At 48.9% G+C, this 16387-nt stretch overlaps 1 protein-coding gene across 4 annotated transcripts in view; it reads right to left on the bottom strand.

The window, feature by feature from the left end:
* The window catches only part of PLXNA2 (plexin A2), a 217485-nt gene that overhangs the window by 57974 nt on the left and 143124 nt on the right, over positions 1–16387 (bottom strand). For all 4 annotated transcript variants that reach the window (XM_060090971.1, XM_060090972.1, XM_060090973.1 and 1 more), the window contains 5 exons: positions 15162–15315; positions 14019–14115; positions 10620–10734; positions 1881–2081; positions 52–148 (listed from right to left, as the gene is read on the bottom strand). In XM_060090971.1, the coding sequence (XP_059946954.1) occupies positions 52–148; positions 1881–2081; positions 10620–10734; positions 14019–14115; positions 15162–15315 (664 nt within the window). The remainder of the gene's footprint in view (positions 1–51; positions 149–1880; positions 2082–10619; positions 10735–14018; positions 14116–15161; positions 15316–16387) is intronic.

Below are 16387 nucleotides of genomic sequence, written 5' to 3'. Positions count from 1 at the left end.
TTTCCCAGGGTCACAGAAAGATCAAAATTCTACCTGGAAGTAGCTGCTTACCTTTCAGGTCCTGAGGGTTGTCAATGATGAAATTGCCATTCCACACCACAGCAAAGTCCACGGCCAGGTTGCTGATGTCCATCCCGTCGTACTGATACTGTGGGGAGAGGGGCAGAGGTACACGCTCAGGAGGCTTTCTATCACAGGGGGGCGGGGATGCTGCTGCTATCTCAGGGGACCAGGAAAGAAACCAGGGGCTCTGGTTCCCTCTGGGTTGAGAGAGGACCAGAGGGAGAAACAGGAACCCCGTGCGCCGTTCACATTATCCCTATGGTGTCTTGCCCCCGACTGCTAGTCATTAATGCCAACAGGATCCAGCTCAAACCCCTTAGTTGGCATTCAATACCCCCTATAATCCCATCCAAGCTTAGTTCTCCAAACTTCTCTTCCACTTCTCCTCCAGAATCTTTGAAGCACCTGTCTCCAAGCACACCCGCCCAAGCCCCTCTCTGTATGTGTTCACTTCATGTCTCCTAAGAATTCTTCCCTCCCCCGACAGCCTCCACCCTTGACCACCTTTACTCTCCTAGTGTAGCTCAGACTCACCTTCCCCAGGTGTCTTCTCTGCCATCCCTCCCAGCCCTCCCCATCCTCTCCGTCCCCTGGTGTTTCTGTCTTTAACCAGGCACTTCCCGGGAGCTGCTTTGCATCTTTTCACATGAAAGTCTAGTCTCTTTAGAAAGTCCACATGCCGCTCTGTAAATCCCACAGAACCCTGAGCTCAGCACGTGTGTAACACACAGCGGTGCCTCGGTTGGTTGGCCAGGCCCCGTGGTGGCCCTTTCTTTCTGCATGTGAGCCTTACTTTGGTCAACAGTTCACTAGGGAAAGTGCCCAGAGCTCTCAGGGCACAGATCTGATCGGCTCTGCCGTTTAAGGCCCCCAAGCTGCGGCTGGGAGTGGACTTTCTCCCATGCTGATCCCACCGAGGGACTCTCAAGCCCTCAGACACATCAGAAACAGCCCCACTGGTGGCCCAGCCCCTGAGCCTCTGTGGGAATCCCCTCTGTGGGGACTGCCCGGTCACTTAGCTCCCAGGGCCCATCACTCCGGCCCTTCCTCCCTTCGTTGTGCTCCATTGCTTTCTCATCTCCCACCTTCCCCGGGTGCTTGGCGGCCTTCTACCGATTACAGATTTCATCAAGTGCCCATGACCGGGAATCTGACAGCTCCCTGATTAGAGGCCCAGACTCTCTTTATCTCGCCCGGGCGAATTACCTTCCCTCAGCACCTCTGTCACCTTTATCACGTCCCCCCATCTCCCAGCTGACCCCCCAGAGCTGGTGGGAGACAGGGAGTTGGCAGATGAAAAGATCTTCTCTGGGCTAGTAGTGTAATTAAACACCTCGTGCTTTCTGTCTGGCATTCGGGATTGGTTTAACCCTTGCTGCTCTTGGCGTTCACGGCTTCCTCCTCCTCCCTTCCCCCCTCCCCTCGTGCCACTCTAGTTCCACTTGCGCTGATCTCTTCTGCAGCTCTCCTCCCGCGTGGTGCCCTGCCCTCCAGTGGATCCACTCCCTGAATGCGGATGGGGTTTGGGGTCAAGTTGACTGGCGTTGGCTGAAGTTTCACCAAAGGCCAAGAAGTACTCTTTCAACTCAGAAAGGGCACAAAGCTCTCAGCTTATGCCAGGAGGGTCCTCACAGCCCTCCACCACCTCCATCACTATCAACCTGCTTTGCTCTGTTGAGGGACCCTGGGGCCTGCACACTCCTCTGTCCCTGGAGACATGGGTCAGCCTGTGGACCCGGAGGGTTCTGGAAGCCGGGGCAGGCCAGGCTGAGGCTGTGGCTCAGGTGTGAGAGAAAGCCCTGCCCTGGTGCGCTTACCGAGCTGTTCTGGCACTGGACGCTGGAGCTGTTGAAGCGCAGGGCGGGGACCCGGTGGACGGCCCCCTGTATGTTGAGGACGCACTCATAGCCTCGCTGGCCGGACTGAGGCTGGGGCAGGTTTCGAGCCTTGAGGGTGATTGGTTTTACTTCCCCGACGGGTATCAGGATCTCCTCCGTGGGCACCAGCTGGGGACAGTCCTGGGGAACAAGCAGAGAGCCTCCATCTGGTCTGTCCTGGCTCATACCTCCCTGCTCCCCAAGCCCAGGCGGTGGACAGGCCTTCCATGCCAGGCCATACCCTCTTGCATCCAGGCGGGCTGCCCACAAGGATGTACCTCATTTAAGGGGCACATGGAGTCAGCAGGGAATAGGAAACCTATCTCTTAGCTCCCGGGCCTCGATATCATCATCCCCATCCCACAAGTTGTCCTGTATCTGGTGTGCGTGTTACAATTTAGGAATTAATTTTCAAGCCCCGGCATGGCAGGTTGTGGATTTTATCTCCTGAGACACAGGATAAAAGATGCTCCCCGCGTCCCTGTCCCCAGCCTGGACCCCCCACCTCTGGGTTTCATCTGTCCCCCAGCTCCGGCTCCCCACCCCTCTTGCACCGTCCCTGCCCAAGGTGATCTGTTATCGGAAGCCTCAGCTTCCCAGCGCCGACTGAGTGCCCTTTCCAGGAGGTGGATCAAGCCCTCCCAGCAACACTCTAAACACTTGCTCTGGCTTTTTATCTCACTTCATTACCAAGCCTTGCATGAAGACCATATTGCTTTGGAAAACAAAACAAAAAATACAGTCTTGGTGTGGAGGGTTTGTGGGAAGGACCATGAGAGAGGGAGGAAGAGAGGAGGAGAGTGATGTTCCTCAGTTCTTCTTCTAGAGGCTGCTTCTCCACCAGAGGTCAAATGACCACCTCTTGACAGTTCCACCCCCGGCCCATTTTCTCCCTCTCCAGGAAGACATTGCCCAGTGGCCTCTGGAAATGAGAACACACAGCCTCCTCCATGTGCAATCACTTCCTGTGTCCGGGGATCAACTGGGCAACGTCTTGAAGGCACCCCTTTCCCTGTCCCCTTCCCCTCCGTGGTGGTGGTGGTTCTCAGAGGGAGCCTATGGGAAGGTGGGTGTGTGTGTGTGTGTGTGTTGGTATGTTGCTACCCTGCAGAGGGCGCTACTGGCATTTAGTGCTGGGTGTGGGGCAGGATGCTGAACTTCCTCAAGGTGTGGGACAGTCTGGAACAATAAATGGTCCCTCTTCTAATGCCTGAGGCATACCTGGTAAGAAGCCTTTGGTGCCACAGGAATGTGAAACAATGGACTGCCTTAGCCATGGGCTTCTCGCTCAGTGTGGGCTTAGGCAGTGGCCGCAGGAGCAAGCCCTTCCCTTCATGATTTGGCCCCTGCCTCCTTCTTACCCTGTGATTCTTGGGCATCGTGGTCCAGCCATACCACGGAGGAATTTAAGGTTAGTCCTGAGGGACCATCTCCCTCACTTATCAACCTCTGATTCTTTGAAGATGCTTTTCTCTCCACCAGAAACACTCCCCTTCCACCCCCCGAAATCTTCCTCCTGGCCCCTGACTCAGCCCTCTTTAGCTGATTACCTCTTAATTAGCCTTCAAACTCAACCCTGCAGCTCCTTCTTTGTAAAGCCATCCCTGACTCTTTCCCTGCACTGGCCCTCAGGATGGGTTACGGATACTCTCCCCGATCGCATTTAGCCCTCAGAATTGCAGTTTCTCATTGACGTGTCTTCCTTATTGGTCTGTGAGCCTTGAGGATTAGGCTGCATCTTATTTGCCTCCGTATCCCCAGGCTTTATCTGAATTCCTGACATGTAGTCATTGCTTGTGGGAGGGTAAATGGAAAATAAGAAAATAAAGCAACAGACAAAACGATCTCAAACTTTCCATTTGGCTCCAATTTCCTAGATTTTTTAGAGATGAGGTAAAGTCCTGCTTTCTGGACATCTAGAGACTTGAGCAGGAGTTTGATTCCCGAAGCTGGGCTTGGAAATGGTCATTGTTTCTGGAGTCACAGGATTACTAAATTGGAACATCTATATCTATTAAGGAATCCTGAGGATTTATGAAAAGCTGGTCCAGGAGAAGTTTCCCACAGAAACCTATCTAGGAGGGTCAGGCGGAACCTCACGGGTCACGGTGCCATCTCTCAGTGACTGCATGTGAGGATATCAAGCAGGCAAGTTTTCCACAGGAGACAGGAGCATAAGGCAACCTCAGAACAGATGGGTCCCTGTTTAGAAGTCAGTCACTCAAGCTGCCAACTCATAAACTTGCTCTTTACTGCACTTTTACTTTCAATCCCCACGGACACTCTTGACAGTCTTTCATGTATTTATAGCCAAGAAAAAAAAAAAGAACACCACTTTAGGGAAACCCAGGCATCCCATTGAAAAGGAGATACTTGTTCCTGTTAGTGGCTAAAAAACTCCCATTGAGTCTAAAAAATTAGAATTTAAATTTAGACTAGAAATAAGACTGAGGTATAATGAGGGTGTGTCTGTGTGTGTGTGTGCATGTGTGTGTGTATACCCGTAAGAGAGAGAGGGAGAGAACAGGTATTCAGAATCAGAACTAGTTGATAGGGATCTGGGGATTAATGGAAAAGTTTTGGCAGGAGCCTGCAGGACGGCGGCGTTGGCGCGGAATGCAGCCAGGACAGCGTTGCGTGGGGTTTTGGGGTATGCACGTGGTACTCAGGCAGTGGCTTCTGTTCACCGACAGATGACGACAGATGCACCAAGGAGGGGACACAGGTTCGAGCCATGGTCCGGGAAGACGCCACATGCCGCAGAGCAACAAAGCCTGTGCGCCACGGCTGCTGGGCTTGTGCTCTAGAGCCCGAGAGCCACAACTACTGAGTCCGCACGCCTAGAGCCCATGTTCTGCAACGGGGGGGCGGGGAGGGGGCCACCGCAGTGAGAGGCCCGCGCACCGCAACGAAGAGTAGCCCCCGCTCGCCGCAACTAGAGAAAGCTCGCGCGCAGCAACGAAGACCCAACGCAGCCAAAAATAAATAAATAAAATAAACAGATTTGTTTAAAAAAACTAGTAAGAAAAAAATTGTTAAGGACCTCAAGAACTTTTGTTTACTGTATTAGAAATTAAAACTGAGGCAGTTTAAAAAAGAAAAGAAAAAAAAAGAATTAGTTGATATATTGTAAAGGGTGATCAGTTGTTTTTTCATCTCTAATGAGCTCAGAGAACAAATTCAAATTTCATGAGCGGAGTCTTAAAGATGTACTTTTGGGAGTACAATGTCTTAGGTTAGTAAACAAGATTGTAGAATCCTTTTAACTATGACATAAAATATATGTATGCATGTGTATATACACGAACACACAAATACACACCCCACACACACCCTCATCCTTTGGGCTGTGCCTGGAAGTTGGAGAATCATAAGGAGACTTTATGAGTACTTTTATGAGTTTTTTAAAGAGATTATACAATTTTAGAAAAAATTCCCCTGGTCAGACTTTCAGACTTTTTGGGACTAAATTGAAGGATGATGATTAGGGGCTTTCCAAACGCCTAAACAGGCTTCCAAGATTGCCCCAGGAGAAAAGAATGCCTTAGGCTTTGCTTGTTTTTTGTCTGTTTCTCTCAGGCCAGATGGAATAGCATCCTTCCTTCCCTTCTCTAGGGCAAAGGGAAGACATGGCTGGTGCCCAGGTACACTCTTCTTCCTAGGAAATACAGGGATATACAGACTCTTTGGGTTGTGAGATTGTTCTGGTGAATATCTTGAGGGAGCAGCGAGTCTTAGGTGGAAATGGCAGTGGTGAGGGCTGAAGGCAGGTGCAGGAGAGCCGGCAGCCTGAACATTGCCAAGTTGTTAGAACTTCAATACCTCTGGGGCTTTAGGAAGGTGATGGGTTTCATTAGATACAATAAGGCCACTTCCAAGCTGTTTGCTTCTGTGAGTACACACACATGCATGCACACAGTTCCTGTCCCAAGAACAAGAGAGCAAATAGTCATGGTAGGCTTTTTCTGCAGCATGTGAAGACTGTTGTGAGCATTGTTGGAATCCCCATTGCTTCTGCAGACCCGCCCAGTCTCCTGAATGACCTCTGTAGGTCATCTTACTCCTTCTGCCTCTAGGCTAACTGGCAGCAGGATAGCCCTCCTTGGCAGCAATCTGAGTTTCTATCAAGATGAGCAGATGTCCTGTTGGGGAACATCCCAGGGGAGGGGTGAGCTGTGGAGGAGGAGACACGACCAGAGGGAGGGCAGGACCCTGGCACAGCAGCCCTGTGTAAGAACCTTTGGGCCGCACGATCCACCCTGTTTAGCTGTGCTTCTCCAGCTTTCAGCGCTGGGGACCCTTCAGCCCTCAGAAACGACTTCTCCCATGTGGAAATGACATTATCTTCACCAGCTGGACTTCAAAGAGAGAGAACAGCCAGCATCCTGGGAAGCTAATCGGATTTATTTGGTTCTGTCTTTCCTCTGGGACAGGGCGTCAAGAAGATATGTGTATCTACATCTCACTAGGCCTGGTTTAGCCACGGAGGGAGATGAGCTTCTAAAGCTGAAAGCCATACATACTCCTGCGCACACCCACTTGCAAACACCACGTCACAGCTTGATCGGGTCCAGGGAGGCCCAGATTTCTGGGACCTCATCAGAGATCTGCTGTGCTCTGACTGGGGGAAAGCTTTGGCTCGTTACTTTAAAAGAGCTCAAGAGACGGTGCAATTGAAATTCAGCTTCCTCATCTATAAAATGGGGCCTGTGATACCTGACAACCCTAGACTGCAGGCAAGAGGGACAGGAAGGTCTGTTGTAAGTGGTGATAAACTGGGTCAACCATGTCAACGTTACTACTGCATATTTCTCGCATGTGTACGTGAACACAGCATCAGAGGACTTCAACCTCCTTAGAACCAGCTTGGGAACACTGAACCATGACTTCTGCATTTATGTGAGGATCATAGGAAACTTGTTTAAACTTATCAACTTATTCATCTATAATAGAATCCACTTCATAGAGTAGTTAAAATTAAATGAGATAAAAATGTACATGTATAATGTTGTATATATAATAGGCACTCAATAAATGTTAACTACAAATACTTTTAGTTTGAATTGCATTCACTCTAGCACAGTGGTTCTTGGTTATCGGGACTAAGTGTGGGATTGGTCCATCAGCCCTCTGGAAAGAAGTAGGCAGATTCATCTCATGTCCTGGTTGCCTTTGTATCTGGAAGTAGCACTACTGACCTGTATTCCATGGGCAATTTCTCCATCTGTGGGGATGGATTTGTGAGGGTCCCTCATGACCAACGGGGCAGGGCTAGGTTGGGGTTAGGCCCACAAGTGTGGCTGCGACCGTGGAAATAGACAAGCAGACCCGTTCTGATTTTCTGGAGAAAGCATCCTGTACTCTACTTTTTTGGATGCCTGAGTTCTCTGTAGCCTTGGGCAAAACCCCCAGTTTTTAGCATCTTGGTGACTACATCTGTCAAATATGAATTATGTGAAACTGCAGGTCTGTTGTGAGAATCAACTGAGATGCCATATGTCAGTGGTTCTCAATCTTCAGCCTAATCTGGGATGAGGCCCAAGAATTTGAATTTCTAACAAGTTCCCAAGTGATGCTGATGCCACTGGTCCCCCCATCCCCCACCCTCCTGTCACAAGTGAGAGAAATGCAAATGTGTGATACATTAATGTTACTATACACATCAATGGAGCTAATCAGTTATACATTGTTTCTAGGAAGAAGAGAGATGTAAAATTTTGATTAAAAGTTGGGGGGCCCTTGGGCTTCCCTGGTGGCGCAGTGGTTGAGAGTCCGCCTGCCGATGCAGGGGACACGGGTTCGTGCCCCGGTCCGGGAAGATCCCACATGCTGCAGAGCGGCTGGGCCCGTGAGCCATGGCCGCTGAGCCTGCGCGTCCGGAGCCTGTGCTCCGCAACGGAGAGGCCACAACAGTGAGAGGCCCGCATACCGCAACAACAACAACAACAAGTTGGGGGGCCATTACTGGAAGTGGAAAAGAGATATTCTAGGAGCCCCAAAGAGGCACCTAAGGGATTTCCAGTCCCCAGAAGAACCTGAGGACATAGGCAGGACTCTTAATTGAGTAAGGGGAACCTCACTCGAGCCGGCCACGTGCACCTTTGCTGTTCCCCACATGTTCAGGAACGGGGCTCCCCCCCAAAGCGGAGCTTTGGACAGGACAGAGCAGGGTCTGGGAGCTGTTTGCTGAGAAAGGACACGGGAGTGGCTGTGGCCCTGGCAACCTCCTCGGAACTTGCGCCCTATTTCCTTTCCTGAGTCAAGTCAGGAGCTCCGGAGCACCCTCACCCACACCCAGTCTCTGGGGTCCTGCTGGCTAGTGCATGTCAGCAGGGCGAGGGGGAGGTGACGGGAGACAAAGGCATCTCTCTCACCTCAAGGAACAGACATTAAGGGAGGAAATGAACAAGGAGATGGGAAGCCTCTGGCTTTTCCCCCCAGGGCTCTTTCGGTATTAATTTAATCCTGACTTGGGATGGCAACAGCTTCTCCCAGGCCCAGTCCTCTGGAATTCTTGAGTCACCCGTGGCTGAGAGGGAGCTGTGTTCCAGTGACTTCTAAAGGGCGAGAGGGAGGCAGCATGATTTCAATTAACCTCTGGGCCTCAGCCCTTCAGCCTCCACACGGGGCAGAGTCACTGGTCTCGCTCGGTCTGACACCTCTCCTGCCCTCACTCCAGCTGCCCGTTGGGTCCTGTCAGGCTTGGCTTCGGGTTTCTCTTTGCCCAGGGGAGCGCGGCAGCCAGATGAAAATGAAGCAGCTGCTCCTTCTTGTCTGGACCTGCACGTCACACTCTCTCTCTGCATTCTGTGGTCCTCTCGATTTATTTTATTAACAGACTTTGGAGGTTAGAAGTGGCCACTGTGAAGGTCAGTTTCTGAGACTGTTTCCCATGACCTTTCACTGCCCACCCTTCGTCTCTGCACAGCCCTGCCCTGGCCCCCTTGCCTCCCTAGGCCGTTCTTCTATTGACACCCAAGCTGGGCACACGCCCTCTCCCACCATACCCTTGGCTCATGGGTCCTTTCCTCTGGGTAAGAAGATTGGCCTGAAAGCAGTCTCATCCTCTTGCAGAATCCCAGGGCTGGGATTAATTTCCGGTGTCCACTAAGACCAGGGTGGAGCTTTCTGGTCAGCTACATCAAAGCATACAGACTGGCCAGAGGAGAAGCCTTCCTTGAAGAGTTTTCAGGGCACTAGGTAACTGGTTCCATCCTGCTGACGCACCTGTGGTTGGGTCTGCCTTAAATACCGCCTGTGGGCACCATCTGTGTGTCTTTTTTTCAAGCCAGGCAAACTCCACTTTTTTCTGGCTGAATATAACACATATTGTTTCAGGAGCTCAAAAGAATTCATGGTTGTGTGTGTGTGTGTGTGTGTGTGAGTGTCTGGGAAACCTTTCAAGGTCTACTTTCTTCTTAAATTAAAATTTTTTTTTAAAATGTAGCTTTACTGAGGTATAATTGACAAATAAAATGATAAGGTATTTAAATTGTACATCATGCTGACCTGTATATCAAGGCTTACTTACGAGAAAGTGTTTATGCATGGAAGCAACCAGTACTTCTACCCAGATTAGGAGACAGAAAAGACTCTATTTCTTGAAATCTTAGACAGGTAGCTCCAAGGAACACTTCCTATCAATGGCATTTGGATAAAGTGGTCATTGGTCCCTCTATGCTTTCATGCATGCATGCTACAGACGTCCACTGAAAAAGCCACTGAGGATTTAAAGATAATATGTAATCCTTGCCTTTAAGGAGCCTGTAGCCTAGTGCAAGAGGGAGACATATAAAGGCCATAGCAGTATTTGCAAATGCTACACTGTCGCTTATTTACATTTGCGGATTTTCTAAAAGGCGGAACGAGAGGTGAATGTATATTTATACATCTGTGCATTTGTGGGAATACATAAGGTCTCTATAGTTGTTCAAACTCACCTACTGGTCACTCTGGGGCATGAAAAACATTAGACACTGACCCAGCAGGCTTGGGCCTGCTATGAATTTGTAAGAAAGTCAACCTCAAGGAAATACCACTGGGTGGGATATACATTGGAAAGAGAAGAAATCTGATATGGCACTGTGTTGATGACAAAGGTGGGTCTGGCCTTAGGGATGGCACTTTGACTATATAAGAAAATGGGACTTTTAGCAAGGCCTGGTTCTTTTCACCAGTTGACTGCCTCTCTCATCTGTAAGGCCACCCACACAGTCATATACCAGAGTCAAAGAATCACTGAATTTTAGACTAGGAAGGGAGGTTGGCATGAAAGAGTGGCTGAGAGTGAATGTTCTATTGAACTAGACTATGTCTGTAGCCAAGCAAAGGGCTTAGAGTCAAAGAACAAACACCATCCACTACACTCTTCTGGACCATGGGGCCTGTTCGGTTGGATATATTTCCTCTAAACTTTCAGTCTCAACCCTCAGGTCCCCTCAAGCTTTTGAATGCACACAATCTTAGGAGTCTAGCAAATAGGGCACACTTCTCCTTCTCTGGGGTATTTGCTGCCACTTTTTTTAGCCTTATAATACCAGGGCTTTCTAACATCTCTGGGAAGAAGACCAACATGGACCAGGGCAAGGAGATGGCCAAGCTGTTGGACGGACCATCTGAAAAAGGAGGACCACTCAGATTCACTGGGGCTGCTGTTGTGCCAGGGTGAGCTATGCTTACCTCTGAAATGTTGATCCGGCCCTCCTGGAAGGAGCAGGTGGTGGGGTCATGAGTACAGAGGTTTCGGTATTTGCACCAATGGCAGCGGAAGGCGCTGTTGACACAAGACAGGCACCTGCAAGGATAGAGACAGTAAGAGGCAAAGAGAAGGGAGCAGACAGGGAAGGTAAGGGTGCCTGGTAGCCCATGTGTCATGAAGGAAGTCTGTTATCCTAGCTCACTCTCGGAGGGGTAGATTGGTGGGGCATCCCCAGCCCTGAGAATGGTGGCTTATCCCTCTAAGATGTTCACGGGACCAGAAAATTGAGAGAAAAATGTGTTCAGAGTGGGAATAATGTAACTTAGAAACCAGTGGTGTGCTAGAGCTGGTCTGCATCAGCTCATGACAGCCAATTATTCATATTTTCAGGAATTTTACAAGCGGTTGGCATCATGATAGCAGCTGGAAATTAGCCATGGAGGGAGTATTTATGCTATAGAAATTGGAAAATGCCATATAATAAGTTTTTCCCCTGATTTCTGATAGTTAAACATTTGCCAGCATACCACTACTTATAAGACAGAATCGCTGGGGTGGGATGAACTGGGAGATTGGGGTTGACATATATACACTAATATGTATAAAACAGATAACTAATAAGAACCTGCTGTATAAAAATAAGTAAAATTTAAAAAATAAAGACAGAATCGCCCAAAGAGCGCAGGGATAGAAATTGGGCAGATCTGGTTGCAGTTTTGTCTCTGTCACTGCCACTGGGGTCACCCTGAGTAAGTACTTTACCTTCTGACTCGGAATTTCTTCATCTGTCTGTACTAAGACTTTCCTGTCTACTCCATGGGGTGTTTCGTGTCAAACGAGATAATGTATAGGACATGATTGTGAAAACTATTTACAATGCTAAATGTATTATTTTTAAGTGCTTAAATCACCTGTTATTTCAAGCTCTTAAATCACATTGGAGTGTTAATGATTGGCTCATACCACCCGTGTTTCTGAGTTTTGGGGGAGTAAACGGTATTAAATGATAACTTTGTCCCACTCTCCAGGTAGCCAGGCATAGCTATGTGTGTGGCTTCTGTCTTTCTCCCCAGTGTGAGTGAGCACTTCTTTCCCTCTGGTTTCCCCTGGAGGCTGTGTGTATCATCTAGGTTCTCTGTGTGTGATCAGACCACTGTCAGGGAAACGGGTTTTGCAGGTAGGGTTGTTCTTCCTGCTTCTTGCCAGATCCTCTAGTCTAGCCTCTCACAACTAGACCAACCTGGAAGGGACACGGCCAGGTCTGCAATCTGGCGCCACCTGGTGGGAGCTCTGATGACATTTGGGTGGATGGGGCTTGATCCAGGGGTCACTGGCTAATACTCCACAGTGGATTGGGTGCGTTAGCCCATCTACACTTCTTCTCCATGCCAAATATTTTTATCCCCTTCTAGATATGCCCCTAGTTATTTTCTTCCTGAAACTAGCCCAGATGGATTGCTTCTTGCTAACATCTTATGATTCAGCAAGTAAATCATGAAAATGGATCAAGGATGACGAGATCAGGGTTTTAGAACACGTTCTTCCATTGGCTAATTTTGTGACTTTTGTTGCAGCACTTATACCCTATGGGCCTCAGTGTACCATAGTAAAAGGAAAGAATTGAACTTGACTCTGTGAGTTTTAACTGTGAATGCCAGGAGTAAAGAAGGGTAAGATAGTGTTTTGCAATAAAATGGAATCTTTAGTGTCAAGGATACCTGCTTTGTTTTTCTGCTAACACTTGTTGCCTGTGACAGCATCTCCATTGCCATGGCAATATGGTTGAAAGTGGTGACATCACACTGAGTTTCCATGGAGATGTGGATGCTCTCACAAACAATGTATTCCTTCACTGCTGTGTTGTGGGAAGTTCACTCTCCAAGATGCTTGCATTTCCCAACAAAATGGGATTGGAATGCAGTGGGTAGGGGGCAATTTTATTCATTTCAGCTTCAGCCACATACTGCCCTGCCTTGCTTCCTCCCGGGCTATTTTTACCACTTGTTCTGTCTTTCTCAGCACATCTATTGATTTGGCCAAATGGGGCTCAGGTACGTCTCTTTCCTTAGCTACTGTGGAGACCCTAGAACTCTAGAAGATGATTCTAATCATGAAAAATCAAGACCAGAAAAGAGGAGACTAAGGAGGCTCATTTGCCTATTTTGATGGCTAAATTCCGTTAGGGCTTAGCTGCAAACAGACCCTCTCCCCACATGGACTGCTGGGCCCATTGTGCCCACAGCCTAGACCCTCAGACTTGATACTGCTGGAGTCCTCAGGTTGTTCCTGCCCTGGGCAATGGGAAGGATGGGTCCACAGAATATTCTCAGGTACTGCTCCTTCTGTCATGGAGCTGTTGCTTGATCTCTCTCCTTGTTGATTGACCAGGGTCACATGGCCCTTATGTGGCCCTATTATAGAGGTGCGTTTCCCTCTTTCTAAATCAAATGGTGCATGAGTTTCCAGACGGTATGGAAGGAATCTCAGTTTCACTTCGAGAGAGGAACCAGCAGAAACTAAGTATGGGTCTCTCTCTCCTCCACTCCTGGCCCTGCTTTTTACTTATGAAATGTTCCCAGCTTCCTGCGCAGCTGTTGGATCTCACAGCCAAGGGCACTCAACTGATAGGCATTCTGCTGCTGGAGATGGCTGGTGAGGTCAGCTGGGCTGCACTTAAGCCCTTCTGAGGGCTGGTGGTTGGGTCTGGTTTTCCCCTCCTCCTTGAAAAGTTGAAGGCTCAGTTTGGACCACAGTATAGTTTAAAGCTTCCTCTCCCTCTCCCAGCCTGAGTCCTTTATTTGAGTGCTGGGTGAGGCTATTTCCTCATCTCTTAGTCCCTTCTTCATGTGGTCATGGATGATGTGTCCAAGCTCCACTGGTTGTCAGTCTCCATGTTCAAATCCACCACCAACTGGTATAAAATGGAGAACTTTTCTACTGGGTCCTGAGCCATGACCTTTGTTTTTACTTCAAACCCTCTTTTAACTCTTAGTTTGAGAGTTGAGGGTGGGGTGTGTTGCAAGGGAGACTGAATGAGATCAGAGGCTGTGGAGAGTGAAGCCATTCGGTTTAATATAACTGAATAAATGGAATATAACTGAAAAGTAATAGTTATGGAGAGCTTACTCTCTTCCAGACAATGTGCCAGGTCCAACTGGGAGACTGTGAGGTGAATACAATATGATTCTTGTTCTAAGGGAACTTAGAAAAACCCCACACTCATATCCAGACCCAGGGCAAGACTCCTCCTGGCCTGGCCCTGCCGTTACCCACTTACTCACTAATTTCTCCCGACCTCATCCCTATAGAAGGATGTTGGTCTAGGTGATCCTCTGGCTTTGATACTGAACAATTACTAGTGCTGCGAGGGGTGTGCTTACAGTTGGTGGGCGCTGCAGTTGTAGAACTTGAACTCGGTGCCCACGAATATCTTTCCTGTCTCCTTGGATCTCAGCTGCAGCTCTAGCCCAAACCAGTCTGGAAAAAGGAAAAAAAAAGGAGAAGGTTACAAATCTGGGGAACAGTGGAGAGACTGAGGGTGAATCATTCAGCTACTCCAGGGCTCCCCTGGGGCACCGATGGTAGATGGAACCTTCTTGAATCTTCTTTCAAGAGACTCCCTTTCATCCTGCTGATGACCAGCCCATCACTGAGACCCAGACACCCCCAGCCCCCTCTTAGGGAGGAGGTAATGGATCAGATCCCACAGAGTCCCCTGCTTGGTCAAATATGTTCAGTTACTGTCAGAAATATCAGGTCATCGATATAGAATAAAAATTAAAAAAAAAAGAAATAGCAGGACGAAATTGGGTCATTTGTAGAGATGTGGATGGATCCAGAGACTGTCATACAGAGTGAAGTAAGTCAGAAAAAGAAAAACAAATATCGTATATTAACGCATATATGTGGAACCTAGAAAAATGGTACAGATGAACTGGTTTGCAGGGCAGAAACTGAGACACAGATGTAGAGAACAAACATATGGAGACCAAAGGGGGAAAGTGGCGGGGGGGCGGGGTGGTGGTGTGATGAATTGGGAGATTGGGATTGACATGCATACACTGATGTGTATAAACTTGATAACTAACAAGAACCTGCTGTATAAAAAAATAAATAAAATTCAAAAATTCAAAAAAAAAAAAAGAAAAGAAATATCAGGTCAAAAGCCCTAAAAGCCCCCAGTTCTATGGAGAGAACCCGCTGAAAACCGCTGGCTGAAGCCACTGACATTCCTCGAAGGGAAGGGAAGTCTGGAAAAAATCTTTATGCACTGTGTGCAGGCTTAACCCAAATGGGAGCAAGGGATTTCCCTCTTCCTGAATTTTGCTTTGGGGCATGACAGTTTGCTTTCATACTCAAACAAGTTTATAAGCCCTGTTGGTGTCTGGCATAAGGAGACCTAGTCAGGCAGCTGTCAGTCAGTCTGTGCTGGTACTTGCCACCCTGTCCCCTGGGTCCTCTTCTCTTGGCCACCCTGGTAGGGCAGCCCCTAGCATATGACTCTCATGGCAGACACTTCTTACCTTGATCCAGAGGGATGACAGGGACAACCTTGGGCCCTGGTGAGATGCAGATGACCTGGCTCCCAGATACCTGTCCCTCTACCTCTGTCAGGTTCCCAAAGGCACAGGAGATGCCCGCAGACAGATCGGGAGCATCACTCACAACCAGGCTGAGCTGTGGGAGGAGCAAAGGGATGATGCTGTAGGAGGAGCCCTTGGGGCTCAGGAGACCTGGGCTCCGGGCCTGGCCCTGACATTGCCCACTTGCTCACTCATCTCCACTGACCTCATTGATAAAGAGGCTGTTGGTCCAGGTGATCTTCTAGCTTTGGCACTGAACAATTACAGTAGCACTGCGAGGGGTGTGCAGGGTCTTTATTATTAATACTATTAATGTTTCAGTCCTGTCCAGCAGCAGAAAGCACTGGGGGGAGGGGAAGGGAGGGATGCTAGGGGGCAAGGTCCCCAAACCCATCTCAGACCCAGCTCATTTTGACATGAAATCATGCAAACTTGAGAGCAAGTCATGAGCTGAGCCCTTCACAAATAAACCTTAGCCCTGGCTCGTGGGAGAACACGTATCACCAGTCTGCAGGTTTATAAGGAGTTTACCGGGTTGGCGCAAGACAGCTGGCTCCTCAGCCTGGCTGTCATTTAGGGTCTGCTTGCCAAGGTGGTGGGTTTCCTAGAGTTTCTATTCTCTGTTCCTCTCTGGCCCTCTGCCCCCCGACAGCTCCCCTAGAGTAGGGCAGTCGCCTCACAGGGAGCTTAGGGGATCAGAGGAAGGCAGGCAGTGGACACTAATGGCTCAGATGACGTCTGCTGTTTCTTGGGGTTCCAGTGATCTAGGTCAGTGGTTTGCAGGCCTTCCAAGTTTGAACACTTTCCTTTGAATGGTAAAAATATCACAGAGCGTCAGAAGAATCTGTTGATTGAGAAATCATTTAATGGTAAAACGCTGCTCTGAATTCAGTGTACTTGGAAATGGGGTTGTACTAAGTGACCACAATATAATATCTAAGTGGTATTTGGAACAATAGGTGAGAAATGTGACTCCCAGTGGGGAGTGCCCATGAGGGTTCATGGTGACAACACCCTGTGGCCTGCAAGTGGCCAGTCCTAACGGAGGGAGGTCTCCCTTTGTCATCCCACCTGGCAGGGATTTCTTAGTCACAATGGCTATCACCTAGCCTTTCTATACATTTGTTTGCTGCTGAATCTCTGCCCCAGTTTCGTTTCCATGGGGC

The sequence above is a fragment of the Mesoplodon densirostris genome, chromosome 2 (assembly GCF_025265405.1).
Source record: "Mesoplodon densirostris isolate mMesDen1 chromosome 2, mMesDen1 primary haplotype, whole genome shotgun sequence".
Taxonomy (NCBI): Eukaryota; Metazoa; Chordata; class Mammalia; order Artiodactyla; family Ziphiidae; genus Mesoplodon; species Mesoplodon densirostris.
This window is presented reverse-complemented; position numbering and strand designations above follow the sequence as displayed.